The sequence below is a fragment of the Monodelphis domestica genome, chromosome 7, assembly GCF_027887165.1.
Source record: "Monodelphis domestica isolate mMonDom1 chromosome 7, mMonDom1.pri, whole genome shotgun sequence".
Classification (NCBI taxonomy): domain Eukaryota; kingdom Metazoa; phylum Chordata; class Mammalia; order Didelphimorphia; family Didelphidae; genus Monodelphis; species Monodelphis domestica.
The window spans coordinates 98384631-98398386 of record NC_077233.1 but is presented as its reverse complement, the minus strand read 5'-3'; the positions used below and the strand labels follow the sequence as shown (position 1 = coordinate 98398386).

Below are 13756 nucleotides of genomic sequence, written 5' to 3'. Positions count from 1 at the left end.
TCTTATCCCTTTTTCCTGGCCTCAGAGTCCAGGTCCTTTCTTCACCACTGCTCAGCCCTTCCCAGTGGCATGAAATCCTTTCTCTTCTAATCTCTTTTCCATCCCCAAACACATTCCTATCCTGACACCTTCCTTTCTCTGCTTATTAGACTTCGAAGGGACAGTGGTGGTGTGTTTGACTCCCAAGAGAGCTGGGAACAGCTGTCGGATGGGGGAAAAGGAAGCCCCGAGGAGCTTGGAGACACCCCCCAGTTGAGGCGCCTTCTGGGTCCCCCGCAGCCTCCTCTCTTTGGTGACCAGCCTGATCTGACCTGCCTCATTGACACCAACTTTTCTGAGCAGACCCAAATCCCACCTTTAGAGTCTTCTCAGCCTGAGCCAAGGCACCGCACTGGCTGTAGACAACCCCATGACCCCCCTGGCTATGATTTCAGCCGATTGGTGCAGCGGGTATACCAAGAGGAGAGGCTGAACCCTGCCCCCTTACCAGCCCTAGGACCCCCTTCCCCAGTTCCTTCATTCCATTGCCCTGAGGATGAAGCCTGCTCTCATCGCGAGAAAGGGTCACCCATCCCCACATGGACTCCTGACACAGAGAGCTCCGTGTGGAGCCTGGACCTGCAGGGGAACCTCATCGTGGCCGGGCGCAGCAATGGCAGGCTGGAGGTGGGGAGGCTAGAGCAGGACAGAGGGCCTGGCTTTGGCTTTCTTGACTCATTCCCAAGTGGGACTGGCTGGGGTGGGGACCAGAGATTTCCATCTCATTTCACTGAAGAAGGAAAGCAGAGGATGGGGAGGAGCCAGGACGCTGGGTCCCCAAGCGGTAGCACTAGGTAGAGAGCTGAGGAGTATGCATTTTCAGTATTTAAGCAGGGCAAGTGCTGCTCTTTCCTCAGGAGGGGGGCGGGGGTGTTAGTCTGTCCTGCTAGAGTACGAAATCAGGTGGGGCCGCCCCCATTGACAGGGCCCTCACAGCCTCTGGGGGTTACAGGTGTGGGACGCCATCGAGGGCACCCTTCGCTGCAGCAATGACGAGGTCACCTCAGGCATCACTGCCCTTGTGTTCCTGAACAAGAGGTGAGGATGTGAGTTTCCTGGACCTGGTTGGCTCTTGGACCCCTTTGCAGAAGAGGCCACTGGGTCAAAGGTGCAGCAGATGGCAGTTTGGGTCTTAAGGCAGCAGAGCATCTCAGGGTGTTTAAGAGGGAAAAGAAGAGTTTCTAAAGGAGAGTCATGTTGTAGATAGAGGAAGGACTTAGGTGTGAATCCTTCTCCATTTGCCTAGCTGGGTGACTGTTTTCTCAGCTGTAAAATGAGAGGGCAGGACTATCTAGGGTTCCTTGGTCCTAGGATCCTAGAAGTGCCTGGGGTCAGGGTTGGGATGCACCTTCCCTCATTACTCTTGTGAGGTTCCTCTGAGCCTTATATCTAGCCGAGCACGAATAGCCCACCTTTCCCTCTTAAAGTCTATAGTAATGACTATTTTTGTGTTCCAGGATTGTGACTGCCCGGCTCAGTGGGTCCCTTGATTTCTTCTCCTTAGAGACTCTTACAGTCCTTAGCCATTTGCAGTTTCGAGGTAAAGAGGGGACAGGTGGGTCAAGAGGAAAGATTTCATGGAAAGCGAGACTGAATTATATGAGCTTTGTCACCCTGAGCTCCCCGAGGGCAATATGGGAAAAGATGACATCTCCTTTCTATTTTGGTCTCTGCTCACTTGAAGCCGATTTTCCTCAGGGACTCCAGGCCGGGGCAGTGCCCCCTCATCCCCCGTGTACAGCAACAGTGACACCATAATATGCCACCTCACCCACACGGTGTCCTGTGCCCACCAGAAACCCATAACAGCCCTGAAGGCCGCTGCTGGTCGTGTGGTGACTGGGAGCCAAGACCACACTCTGAGAGTGAGTATCCTTTGGAAGCTCGGCTGGTTTAGGGGAGGGTAAGAAACGGGATCAGAGAGAATATAATCCCAATAACCCATGGACCCCCCTGGCTATGATTTCAGCCAAAATCTCTATGGGAGCCCCTGACTAGCATGTCTAAATTGATCTCCAGAAGCTCTTTTCAGATGGGAATGAGAGTGAAAATGTGTGCCTGTATGGGTTGGGGGGGGTCAGAGCTCTGATGCTGCTGCCTTCTGTCTCAGGTGTATCGGCTGGAGGACTCCTGCTGCCTCTTCACCCTGCAGGGCCATTCCGGGGCCATTACAGCCGTGTACATTGACCAGGTGAGACCCTAGGAAGCAGTTCAGACAGGGCCCAAGATCTTTTGGGGTGGGGGGAGAGGAATGGACCTTTGTCACGCAACATGCTCCCCTACCTGGGTGAGGCTGCTTCCGGGAACTCCATGGAGGCCACACTGAAGCTGTTTTTGGAAGCATTTGGAAGTCTTCTCAGATCTTGATTTCAGTTCAGTAGAGAGGAGTTTCCCACTGAGCCAAGATACTGCCATAACCCAGGATTTCTGCCTCCATTCTCTCAGACGATGGTGCTGGCCAGTGGGGGACAGGATGGAGCCATCTGCCTTTGGGACGTTCTGACAGGTAGTCGGGTAAGCCATATGTTTGCACACCGTGGGGATGTCACCTCTCTCACCTGCACCACCTCCTGCATCATCAGCAGCGGCCTAGATGACCTCATCAGCATCTGGGACCGATCCACTAACATCAAGCTCTATTCTATTCAGCAGGTGAGAAGAGAAGAAAGGAGGGAGGTGGGCCACTCTTATCTCTTCCCTCTCCCCTTCAGAGAGCACATGGGTGACAAAAGGCCCCAGATTGGGTGGGACGGAAAGTGATTCCTCTATAAACCATGAACACGTGTCCCTCTGCACTCTCCCTAGGACATGGGGTGTGGGTCCAGCCTGGGCGTCATCTCGGACAACTTGCTGGTCACTGGAGGCCAGGGCTGTGTCTCCTTCTGGGATCTAAACTACGGGGACCTGCTACAAACTGTCTACTTGGGCAAAAGCAGCGAGGCGCAGCCAGCCCGCCAGATTCTTGTGCTGGACAATGCAGCTGTCGTCTGCAACTTTGGCAGTGAGCTAAGCCTGGTATACGTGCCCTCGGTGCTGGAGAAGCTGGACTGAACCAGGGTTCATACTGGGCCTGAGCATCCTCTCCAGAGTCTCCGTAGCAGGCCTGGACTGGAGGTGACCCAACTGTGATGACCAGGCTTGGAGCAGGAGGGGAGTAGTCCACCTTTCTGGTGGTCAGGGGAGGACAGCTGTTGGTAAGCTTCTATCCCACTAAGGGCACTGTGTGCCCTGCTAACTGGTGACCTGGCTAGGCACAGGGGCCTTTCCTTCTGCCTGGCATCTCCGGCTCTCCCTTTTCCCCATTAGTGGGACCAAAGCTGTAGTACCAGAGGGTGAAGGAGAGAGAGGGTTGGCTGGGTTTGCCCTTGGGACTTTTCAGTGACTTCCCACCTTGCCAGTTCCTTCTTCTTAAATAAACTTTTTTTAAATCATGTAATGTAACCTCCATGAGCTACTACCTCCATCTGTGTGCCCTGTAAGGATACTTATGGTTTGTTACTTCTTTTCCTTCCCTATTCTTATCTTGAAGGAAAAACAAAAAGTGGTGACTGGCATGATTAATAGACCCACTACCTGGGCCAGGCCTAATTAGCGATGTGGCATTCACACTTCACAGAAGGGGGCTGCTTTGAATACAGTGTGGTTGGACTAGAGGAAGGAGGGAGAGAAAGAACCAATGAGTGTTCGCACAATTGACCCATATAGGACTCCCTGAAGCTCACTGGTTCATGAAGCAGGTAGAAGGTAAAGTAGAGTGATTCAAATGCTTCAAAGATACCAACCCTCCTAGGCCTAGAAACTTGGAAGTTTGGGGTTCAAATGCAACCTCAGACTCTTCCTAGCTGGGTGGTGACACTTAACCCCCATTGACTAGCCCTTAGCCCTCTTCTGAAGCCATGGAACCAAAACATAATGATTCTAAGGTGGAAGGTAAGGGTTAAAAAAAAAAAGATACTAAACTTTTTGACCTCACAAGGCAGACACCTTCCCCCTCCCCCAGCAAAGGAAGTTGTGAAAGTGTGTGTGACCCTGGTCTAGACTGCCTGTTTACGTCACGCACCATCTATAATCCCTCAAGGCTCCAGTATCTGGAAGGAACCTCAGAATCACCTGGTTCTCCGGATGTAAATCACTGGCAGAGCCAAGGTCTAGGCCAAAGGGCTACTTGGGCAGCCGTATTGGGGGGGGGGGGGGGGGTGTGTGTGTGTGTCTAGGACTGGACTGTTTCAAGGAAGAGGATTCATCAGATTCTTCCCCCGGTTACAGCAGTGAGGAAAACAGAAGACTGTATTGAGACTGGACTCTGTCAGTCAGGGTCCTTGTTGGGAAATACAAGAGTGACTTGAAGACATCTGAATTGTCCCCACAAATCATCTCCCAACAAGGAGCCTTCATGCTGGGCACTGGGTATGTGGGTGGTCCTGGGCAGCTTCCTTCACAAAGTACCTGTAGTCGTGAAGAGCCGAGGAAGAAAAGGGAAGCCTGAGCACTGTTGCATATAGGTTGGTTTATGGTTGGTTTATTTTAGTAGCAAAGAGCTGGGGGAAAAAAAATTTCAGGTCCCAAGTAAGAGGAAAATGGCTACTCCATCGTGGCCTGCCCCCCTCCCCCGCCCCCGCCCCCCTGAGTCAGGGGCCAGTCAGTGAAGGGCACAGGGTAGTTAGTGCCCAGGTCGTGTCAGCAGTTTCCATGCAGGTGAGAGAAATGACCATCCTAGCAAGATGTGCTCAGGCTCCCACTAGACCAGGGCTAAAGGCAACAAGAAGTGTTGGGGAGAAGTGGGGCCGAGCCCTGCACACATGACTCTTCTCTAGCCTGGCTCCTTTGGGGTCTGGGGGAGGAAGTCTCTTCCTGTTCCACAAGAGGCAGCTCAGATTTTGGGTTAGGGACTCGGGTTTAAAGGAAACATGTAGTGTAGGGAGTTAGGAGCCACTGGACATCATTGCCTCTGGTTCAATTCATGTCTTATTTAGGGTCCAGAGTGGGTCCAAAAGGCTGAGAGGGTCATCACTTGGGCCAGTGCCCCGCAGCCCTTGCCCATTGTGAGCCTGCAGGAAGCTCTGCTTGTTCATCCGTTGTTTTCCCCGAAGAGAGCTGTCCAGTGAGAAGGCCTCAGGAGTCAGGGAGGCCAGCAGCTCTAGAGAGGAAGTAGAAGGCCCAGGGTTGGGGGTGGTAGGTGCCTGGCTCTCCTCCTCAGGCTCAGGAATTTCTGGCAGGGGGGAGGAAGGAGGGGAAGGTGAAGGGGGACTGGTGAGCTCCAGGAGGTTGGGGGTGGTGGGACTGAGAGGCTCAGCAAGCCCAGGGCAGGTCACAGGAGGAGGCTCCTGCCCACTCCCTTGGGGCCGGATGCTGAGCTTGGCGATGGTGGCTTGAATAGAGCTGATGGGCATGTCTGCACCCAGCACCAGGTCTTGGGGGTCTTGCGGCAGATATGCCTGTGGAGGGAGGGAGGGAGGGAAGAGAATCAGAGCTTCCATCTCTGGCCCTCAGCCCCACCCTCCTTGGCCCAAGTCTCCCTCTACCTTCTGTGCCACGCTGGGGTTGGTGAGGGGTCTGCAGGCAGCAGGAGGCGCCATGCCATGCCTTTGGAGGACCTGCTCTACATGTCTCTGCACTGCTTCGTGGCAAAACCGGAGGTGCAGCTGGCAGAGAACAGTGATGGCTCAGAGGACGTTCAGGGCCGCAGCTGCCCCTGCACCACCTCCCGCCCTCCACGGTCCCTACCTTCTCCTGTAGCATATGCTTCCGCTGCTGCCGCATCCGCCGAACTAGCTGTGTCAGGGCAGGGATACCATTGCCAGCTTCCACCTCCTGCACAGCGGCGTATAGCAGTGCAAAGGCTCCGGTGCGGCCTACCCCGGAACTGTGTGAGCAGGAACAGGAAAGGGGGGGATGGGTGAGGCCCCTCAGCAGTGTGCCCAGCCCCCCTGCCCCGCTCTGAGCCCCCCGTACCCCCCCAGCAGGACCCACCTACAGTGTACCACAATGGGTGTGTGCAGAGGCCGCTGATGCAAGTAGTGGGTGTGCACTTCGTGGATGAAGCGAAGCAAGTTCTCAGGGCTGTCTGGGAGGCCCCTGGAAGAGCAGCAAAGGAACAAGCACAGGGGTCAGCGGTGCCAGCGATGACCTGAGCGGCTCTCAGTCCTTGGGCTCATATCCCTCCCCTCCACACCCACCCTGGATTCTGACCCGTTCTCCTGTCCCCCACCCCAGTAAACGCACAGCTCTGGCCATGTGGGGAAGTGCAGGTGTACAAGAGAGCGTTTGAGGCTTTGGTCTCTGAACTGCAGGCTCAGCACACGTTCCACATGCGTGTCTGTTGTCCGGACGCTGCTCAATACCAGGCTCAGCGGGCCCTGGACCAGGGGTTGGCCCCTCTCGGTGGGGAAGTATTTTGCCACTTTCTGCTGCAGGGCAGAAGCACACAGGGAGTGAGGGAGTTGTTTGAGAAGCTGACCTGAGGACGGTGCAGAAAGGTCAGGGGTTCCTATCCTGGCATCTGTGAACTTGTTTTTAGAAGTATTTTATTAAATCTATTTCAATATTATTCCTTTCCTTTGTAATCTACGTATTTTACATCATTGGGGTGGGATAGCACAAAAGTGACTTGAGGGTTATTGAGAGACCCTGGGTAGGTAGAAAGAGTCCTCTGTAGGACTTGGGTCCGATTCTGTTCCTTGCCCTAAGGTCCTGGGTACGACTCGGTTCCATCTTCCCACTCCTTATCAGTGCGCCCCCTTTCTCACCTTTTCCATCTCAGCCTCTGAAACCAACATGACAATGACAGACACCTTCTGCTCGTGCACCATGAGCCAGAAGTCGGCCGCTGTGCCGGGCAGCGGCGCCTGGGTAGCTATCAGCGGAGGGCAGTATGATGAGAGCCCTTCCACCCGGCTGGCATTGATGTAATCGTCCTTGCCCGACCGAAGCACCACCCGATTGCTGTCGTAGGGCATGATATCCTGGTGCCGGTTCTTGAGCGAGTAGCAGCGGGCGATGGCGATGGAGCGGCCGCGGGCGTCCCGCTCTTGGGCTTCCTGTAGCTCTCTCCAGACTCCATCCAGAGCCCCAGCCCCGCTACTCAGCAGCCCCCGAAATGCCTCCAGCTCCTCCTGCAGCTGCTGCAGCCTATGTGGCTGCTCATAAGGGTCGCACTCGATCAGCCGCAGGGCTTGGGGCCTCTGGCCCTCGCTGGCATCTGCTTTGGTGGGCTGGAGCAAAGGCTGGCCCCCACCAGGGGGCTGGGAGCCCCCATGCTGGCTCTCGGGGCTGGAGGAGAGCAGGTCGGCTGTGGAGGAGTTGCAGCGCTGGAATGGCGGTGGCTCTGCCTGGGGAGGGTGTGGTGTGGTGGGGCCAGGCCCCGGGGAAGGGGCTGGTGAAGGCACAGGGTGAGGGCTTGGAGAAGGCTGGCTAGAAGGTGGGGGGCCCCGGAGTGGTAATGGGGCACCAGGGGGCAACTGACTGGGGAGTGGTGGGGCTTGGGGCCCTGGGGGCCTAGAAGCAGGGGCTGGACAATAAGGGATGGTGGAAGTGCCTGGGGGGAGAGGCTGAACTCCGGGGAGCGGGGTATGAGGTGGCTGCTGTGGCGGTGGGGCTGGAGTGGGGTAAGGCAGGGCTCCTGAATGGGGGGGTAGAGGATCCTGAGAAGGAAGTGGGTAAAGATGGGTTCGCAGAGGTGGTGGCAGCTGCCCCAAGACAGCAGGCTGGGTGACAAAAGGAAAAGGTGGTTGCTGGGCAGTGGGTGCAGGGACCCTTGTCTGGGGAGGGAAGACAGGGGGGTGCTGGATTGGGGCTGGGGGTCGGGGCTGAGGCACAAAGGGCACTTGGGCCGTATAGGGCTGGGGCTGGGGCTGGGGCTGCAACTCACCACGGGGAGCCGGGGGGAAGGGAAGCTGGGCAGAGGAAGGGGTAAAAGGCTGGCAGATCCCTACAGGGTATGGATAAGGTACTGCCGGGAGTCCCTGCTGGGAGGTGGAGTAGCAGGGTCTGGGCTGGGCTGGGCTTGGGCCGGGCCCAGGCCTGGGAGTGGTATAGCTGGAGATGGGGGCCTGGATGCTGTCCACTGTGGTAGTGGCAGGACGGATTCCTGGAGCCAGTTCAGGGCTGATGAATCGAGGAGGGGGTGCTGTGGGGAGACCCCCACTGGACCCAGGAGGCCCCAGCACATAGTGGTTGCTCACTACCCCCCGCTGGGGAGAAGAGCCAGGAATCAGGCCCGGATCTTGGGTGTAGGTGGGCGTTGGGTAGAGGCGGTGCCCTGGGGCCAAGCCTGGCAGGGGCAATCCTGCAGGCTGGGGGGCTGAGGGTTGTAGTAGAGGTGGAGGCCCAGAGTAGGTACCTGGGGGAAAAGGGCCAGGACCTTGGCTAGGGATATAATGGGACCCTGGGACAGTAAAATGGCCGGGGGGGAAAGGCATGACAGCTCCAGCCCCCAAAAAGGCATCGCTGGGGAGGGTCCCAGGGGGAAAGGCCGTCAGGTGGCTGGCCAGCATGTCGGGAGGCAAGCTACGGAGCTCCTCGGGAAGATCCCCAGGATCTATAGCTTCCCCATCCTCCTTTCGGGGTAGTAGTGGCTTTGGGGCTGTAGGCCGGGGTGGAGGTTTCTTTTTCAGTTCCCTAAAAAGTCAGTCCAGAGCCTTTGTCAGTCTCGGTTGATCTTTCCTCTCCCCATCCCCACCCCAAATCCATTTTGCCTTGAAGACTAGGGCAGCCCTCAGGACCCAGGTTTACCTGTCAAGGAGCTGCTGGAAGGCAGCTTCTCGGGCCTGGCATGCACCTTTGGCCCGTTCCAGCAGAGCTGCCACCTTGCTCTCCAGATCAGCATAGAAATCTTTTCCCTCCTGGGACTTTTTCATCAAATCCTCATAGGCCTCATAGGAGGCCACCAAGGTCTGCAGCGTGGAGTTCCACCTGGGGCAGATACAAAGAAAAGCCAAGCCATCAGTATCTTGCATCGCACCCCCTTATGAACCCCCACAAAATGAGGAAGGAAAACAATGACCCCCCCCCGGGTGTGTATGTGTGTGGGTGCTGGATGCCGAACTGACTTGTGCTCCAGTTCTGTAAGCACTCGACGAACAGCTGCATACTGCACGTTGGCATCGGTCAGAGCCTTGAGGACGTTCTCCTGGGCAGCCAGGTTTTGGTCCAGGTACACACGCAGCTGGTCATACTTCTTGAGCTGTTCTTCAAAGAGTTTCTAAGGGAGGAAGAGAAGAAAGGAGTGAGGCCTGGGAGAGCTCTCTTGAGCAGGCCAGGGGCTCCAAATGGGGCCCACCTCCACCGCTCAACCGCTCACCCAAGGCCCTTCCCAGCCCCCTCCCCCCCCCCCCCCAGCCCTGTTTCTCCCTGGGCTACTCCAGGAGGCCACCTTCATCTCCGATCGATCTGTGGTGACAAGGGAAGTGGTGATGTCATCCTTCTGGATCAGCTCTCGGAGCTGGTGCTCTAAGGACAGTCGCTGATCCCTCATTTCCTGCACCTTGGCCAGGATGCGTTTGAGGTTCTGCAGCACGGCCTTGTCATCTGCAAGGAGTAGATTAGGGTGAAGTGGTCTCTGGGGGACAACCCTGCCCTGGGCCCACCTGCCCTGGGGTCCTTCCTGCTTACCAGGGCTGAGGGCTGGGGAGGGCAGGGCAGCTCGCACCTGGTCCAGCGGCCCACTCAGCAGCCGTAAGTTGCTGATGTGCAGGTTCATGGCCCGGTGCAGCTCGCTGTTGGTGAAGGAGGCCTTCTCGTGCACCTCCATGTACTTGGCCCACTCTCGGCTCACCTCGGCCAGCCCCCCGGCTGGGACTGCCCCTGGCTGCCCAGACGTTTCCTGGACTTTCTGCTCCAGCAGCTCATCCTCCTCTAACAGCCCCTTGATCTCCTTCAGGGAAGCCTCCACATCTGTATATACGCCTGACAACACTGAAGGGGACAGACACGGAAGCTGTTGTCCTGAACCCACTCCTCCTGTGGGCACCTGCCCCATGGCCCCAACATCTTGCTCAGCCTTTTATGAGCTCGCTGGCCTGGATCACTTTTATTGGGGAGAAAGAGCTAGAGCTGAAATCACAAGCCATTCCCGCTCCACTTTAAGTTCCAACACCGCCTCGCTGTGAATCAGAGGATTCCCTTAAGCACATGCCTCCATCTCCTATGCAGAATGAGAGGACTGGGGGCACATGGCAGGATGAACTAAATGGTCTCTGGATGACTGTGCTTAGCAGCCAGGAAAGTGACCCGCTCAGACCTAGAATGCATTTGCCCACCACGCTCACCTTGCATGGACTGAACAAGATTTTTCACCGTGTCGGGCCGAACACTGAGAGCTGCGCACTTCTCCATAAGCACCGGGGGGATGTGGTTGTACATGTCCAGATTATCCACTGTCTCGGGGTCTAGCTGCAGGGAGTCCATGAACTGACTGTGCCAAGGAATAATGGGGAGAGGTCACTGTTGCAAGTCATCCCACAGGCTACTGTGCGTCCCTCCCAACCCCCCAAGGGACCTAAGGAGGCAATAAGCCTACCTAGGCTAGGCTCAGGGGCACCAAACCATCTTTGACCCATGGTTTTACAAGGATAAATATTCACTTTGAAGAGGCTGGTGGCCAAGAGCCAAAGCTCCTGAGATTAGAGGTGGGGTCTGAGGCCCTAGGGAAACGGCTGGAGAACTTGGACCAGAATCTCTGTCCTATTAGAACTTCTACGCTGATCTCAAATTGATTAACCATGCTGGAGTCCCTGCTTCCCCACCAGACCATGATTTCTAGCCTGTCCCCGTAATGTCTAGGGCTAGATTTCAGATACTTGCTGAATGATTGGAAAGTAAAATAAATAATGGCATACAAGAAAATGTAGGCAAAGTTTTTTTTCTCTAATTTACTTTTCCCCCCAATTCATTTCAATTGAAAGATATGTTCAATCTAGTTGTTGAGTCTTCCTATGAGAAAGGAAGGCTAGGCAAGCTTTCCATAGGCAATGGCAAAGTATAAGGGCAGGGAATTTGACCCTGAAAAGCCTGATTTTTTCCCTCCTCTGTGCCTCCCTATCTCCCCAAGGACTTGGCTGGAGGAGCTGCGGTTCCATTCTATTATGTCACACCCCTCCGAAAATGCTGAGTTGGCTAACTGTCCCAAAGGTGGTTCAGGGGTGTCCCCAATACTCTGAAGACTTCATGGAAGCAGAAAGCAGGTTTGGACCTTGTTCCCCCATTTTCCCCTTACTCCATTACTTACTCTAAGACCTCATTCTTGGCATCAATCTTAGCCATCATCTCACGAAGCAGCTTGGCCTTCTCCTCACTAGAGGGATAGGAGAATAGGAGTCAATCAAGACAGTCTGTGCTCCCATCCCCCTGCCACTACAAACCCACCCCTCTGCAGGAGATGCTCATTCCCCAGACCTCCTCAGTCTGAGCCCCTCCCCCTTCTGCTCACCTGTACAGTGAGGAGGCCTCATGAGCAGCCATGGGCACCAACTTGGCAAAAATGTCAGGGCCAGTGACAGCTGGGTCAGTAGGATTCACAGGAAGGGGCTTCACCAAGGGGGCTCCTGGGACCGGGAAGAAAAATAGTTGGAAAGTCAAGAAGCCCTGGGGTAGAAAATGAGGCAAAGAGCAATTCTGTTGCTTAAGTAAAGTGATCATAGAACAAAAAACTCTCTGAGGGGACGGGGTCCTCAAAAGTATTTATCTAGCTTCCTTATTAAGACCTTCTGTGATGGGGAACCCATTACTCATTCCACTTGTGTATAATTTCACACTGTAAGGAATGTTTCCTTATGTAGAACCTAAACATCTTTGCAACTTCTCCCATTTACACTTCTGAGATCAATCCAAACAAGTTTAGTAACAGTCTTAACACCTGAAGATGATCCTCTGCCAACCCTAGTGCCAAGCCTTCTTTCATATGCAACCTTTCCTTCATAAGGCAGTGTTGAGTCCCTCTCCCCATTCTGGTCATTCCTCTGAACTCAATCTGGTCTGAACAAGCTGGAAGACACTAGAATGGCCACTCCCTTCATTCTGCAATGTTTTTGTTAATGCAGATCTAGGCATGGCACAGTTGTTCAAATCACCAGACCCTGGGCCTCCTGATGAGGCCCCAGAAGAAAAGATTTCTATTCCTTTCTTTATTCCCTCCCTGTACAGGGACTGACAGTGGACACCCGATTTTGTCCCCACAAATGGTGTTATTAGACCTCTCCACCTACTACATTCCAAACCTTTTACAGGCTGCAGGGTATCCAGGGCAGGGATAGCCTCATGGTAGATAAAATCATTGTCTTTCTTTGCTGAATTGAACCTGTGAACCGAGAGAAAAGGGGAGTAAAGGGTAGTTTATATTCTGCCTCAGAAGTAGCACATGCCTCTTACATATATATATGTATATATCTAAGGATTGGCCACCATTTCCATTTCACTTTTTCTTGTCACCATGTGTAACCACTTGGGGATGCCAATTCTGGACCTGGCTCAGCTAGTATGAGTTCTAACTGCCACCTTCCTTCTCAAGAGTTATAGAAATGTATGCTTTCATTCTTACATGTGGCCATGCCATTCCTATGTGGATTGACCCTGACTTACTTTCCTCCAATGACATCCATGGTGAAGCGCAGAGCATCCTGTACAGTTTCGGGTTGTCCCTTTTGGGGAAGAGACAAAAAGGGAGAAAGAAAAGAAGAAAAGCTCTTCATTCCCCAAAGCTATCATGGCACTTAATCAAGTTTATCTGAAAGTAGCAAAAGATCAAAACTTCCAATGAGACTAGGGAGTAGGTCTTGTCAGGGAAGGGAAAAACGGAAGAGTAGGGCCTAAAGCCAGTATTACCTTTGCCAACTTGATGGCTTCATTAAGCTTGTCCAGGGCACTCTGGAAATAGACTACCTGTAAGGTAAGAGATGTAATAAAGAATGTAACTGAAGTAAACTGTTACTGCTTGAACTAGTGAAGATAAACTGTAACTTTCTCTCTCATATCTCTATCACAGAGACAATTGGCCTCCTAATAGCACAGTTGGGGAGGGAAGAATAGCATCCCCTTCCTCTTCTCTCACCATCTCTTTTCTCCCACTCCATCCTATGTTGTATTACCCTAAGAAGTCCTGGTCACAGGCAGCTTGAAGCCTCTGCTCCCCAGACCCAGGCTAATGCACTTTTCCAGGTTTTCCAGGATCTCTTCTTAATGTCCAGCAGGATCTTCTAGACCCAAATCATTCCCACAGGTTGGTGGAGAAACTGCCCAGCTAAGAAGGCAGGTGAGCCAATCCAGCATGGGCAAAGAATGGAAAACTCAAAACAAGTGCTCTCAGTAGGGGTACTGGAAGATATGAGAGACAATAGAGAACTGGTCTACAGGTGGGCTTAACAGGTGATAGATAGTGAGTCCAATCCAGCTGAGGCAAAGGAAACACACTGAGAAGCATACGATGATGAAGCTGGGAATGTGGAGGACCCCAAACACCAGGGATATCAACTGGTATTTCTATTACCACCCCAAGAATCCCAAAGCACTCTGATGAGTGCCAGAAGGAAACTGCCCTTTGAACTTGTGTACTGAATGCTTTTCAAAGCACTTCCAAAAACAGTATCTTTATTTGGGCTTCATAGCAACCCTGTGAGGCAGCTAGTGCAAGTATCAGTATAGCCACTTACTGATGAAGAAACCAAGGCCAAGATCACACAGAAAGTTAAAGGCAGAACTAGAACTTAGGTTTCTTGGCTCTTAGTCC

General features: G+C 53.9%; 2 protein-coding genes across 7 annotated transcripts in view; one reads left to right on the top strand and one right to left on the bottom strand.

The window, feature by feature from the left end:
* Positions 1-3470, top strand: part of SCAP (SREBF chaperone) — a 113093-nt gene extending 109623 nt beyond the window's left edge. For 3 of the 5 annotated variants that reach the window (XM_007499712.3, XM_007499710.3, XM_007499711.2), the window contains exons 17-23: positions 150-666; positions 992-1077; positions 1497-1594; positions 1738-1904; positions 2150-2230; positions 2485-2691; positions 2845-3470. In XM_007499712.3, coding sequence (XP_007499774.1) covers positions 150-666; positions 992-1077; positions 1497-1594; positions 1738-1904; positions 2150-2230; positions 2485-2691; positions 2845-3090 — 1402 coding nt within the window. In that variant the 3' untranslated portion in view covers positions 3091-3470. The remainder of the gene's footprint in view (positions 1-149; positions 667-991; positions 1078-1496; positions 1595-1737; positions 1905-2149; positions 2231-2484; positions 2692-2844) is intronic. The other 2 variants (XM_056805206.1, XM_001366973.5) reach the window with 1 other exon arrangement.
* Positions 3471-4531: 1061 nt separating this feature from the next.
* PTPN23 (protein tyrosine phosphatase non-receptor type 23) overlaps positions 4532-13756 on the bottom strand; it is a 35588-nt gene continuing 26363 nt past the window's right edge. The window contains exons 10-25 of one of the 2 annotated variants that reach the window (XM_056805204.1): positions 12856-12912; positions 12613-12671; positions 12252-12331; positions 11465-11579; positions 11264-11329; positions 10305-10450; positions 9649-9951; positions 9410-9564; positions 9087-9238; positions 8770-8949; positions 6786-8655; positions 6262-6446; positions 6010-6114; positions 5764-5902; positions 5562-5681; positions 4532-5474 (exon numbers count right to left, since the gene is read on the bottom strand). In XM_056805204.1, the coding sequence (XP_056661182.1) occupies positions 4998-5474; positions 5562-5681; positions 5764-5902; positions 6010-6114; positions 6262-6446; positions 6786-8655; positions 8770-8949; positions 9087-9238; positions 9410-9564; positions 9649-9951; positions 10305-10450; positions 11264-11329; positions 11465-11579; positions 12252-12331; positions 12613-12671; positions 12856-12912 (4209 nt within the window). In that variant the 3' untranslated portion in view covers positions 4532-4997. The remainder of the gene's footprint in view (positions 5475-5561; positions 5682-5763; positions 5903-6009; positions 6115-6261; positions 6447-6785; positions 8656-8769; positions 8950-9086; positions 9239-9409; positions 9565-9648; positions 9952-10304; positions 10451-11263; positions 11330-11464; positions 11580-12251; positions 12332-12612; positions 12672-12855; positions 12913-13756) is intronic. The other variant, XM_056805205.1, reaches the window with a different exon arrangement.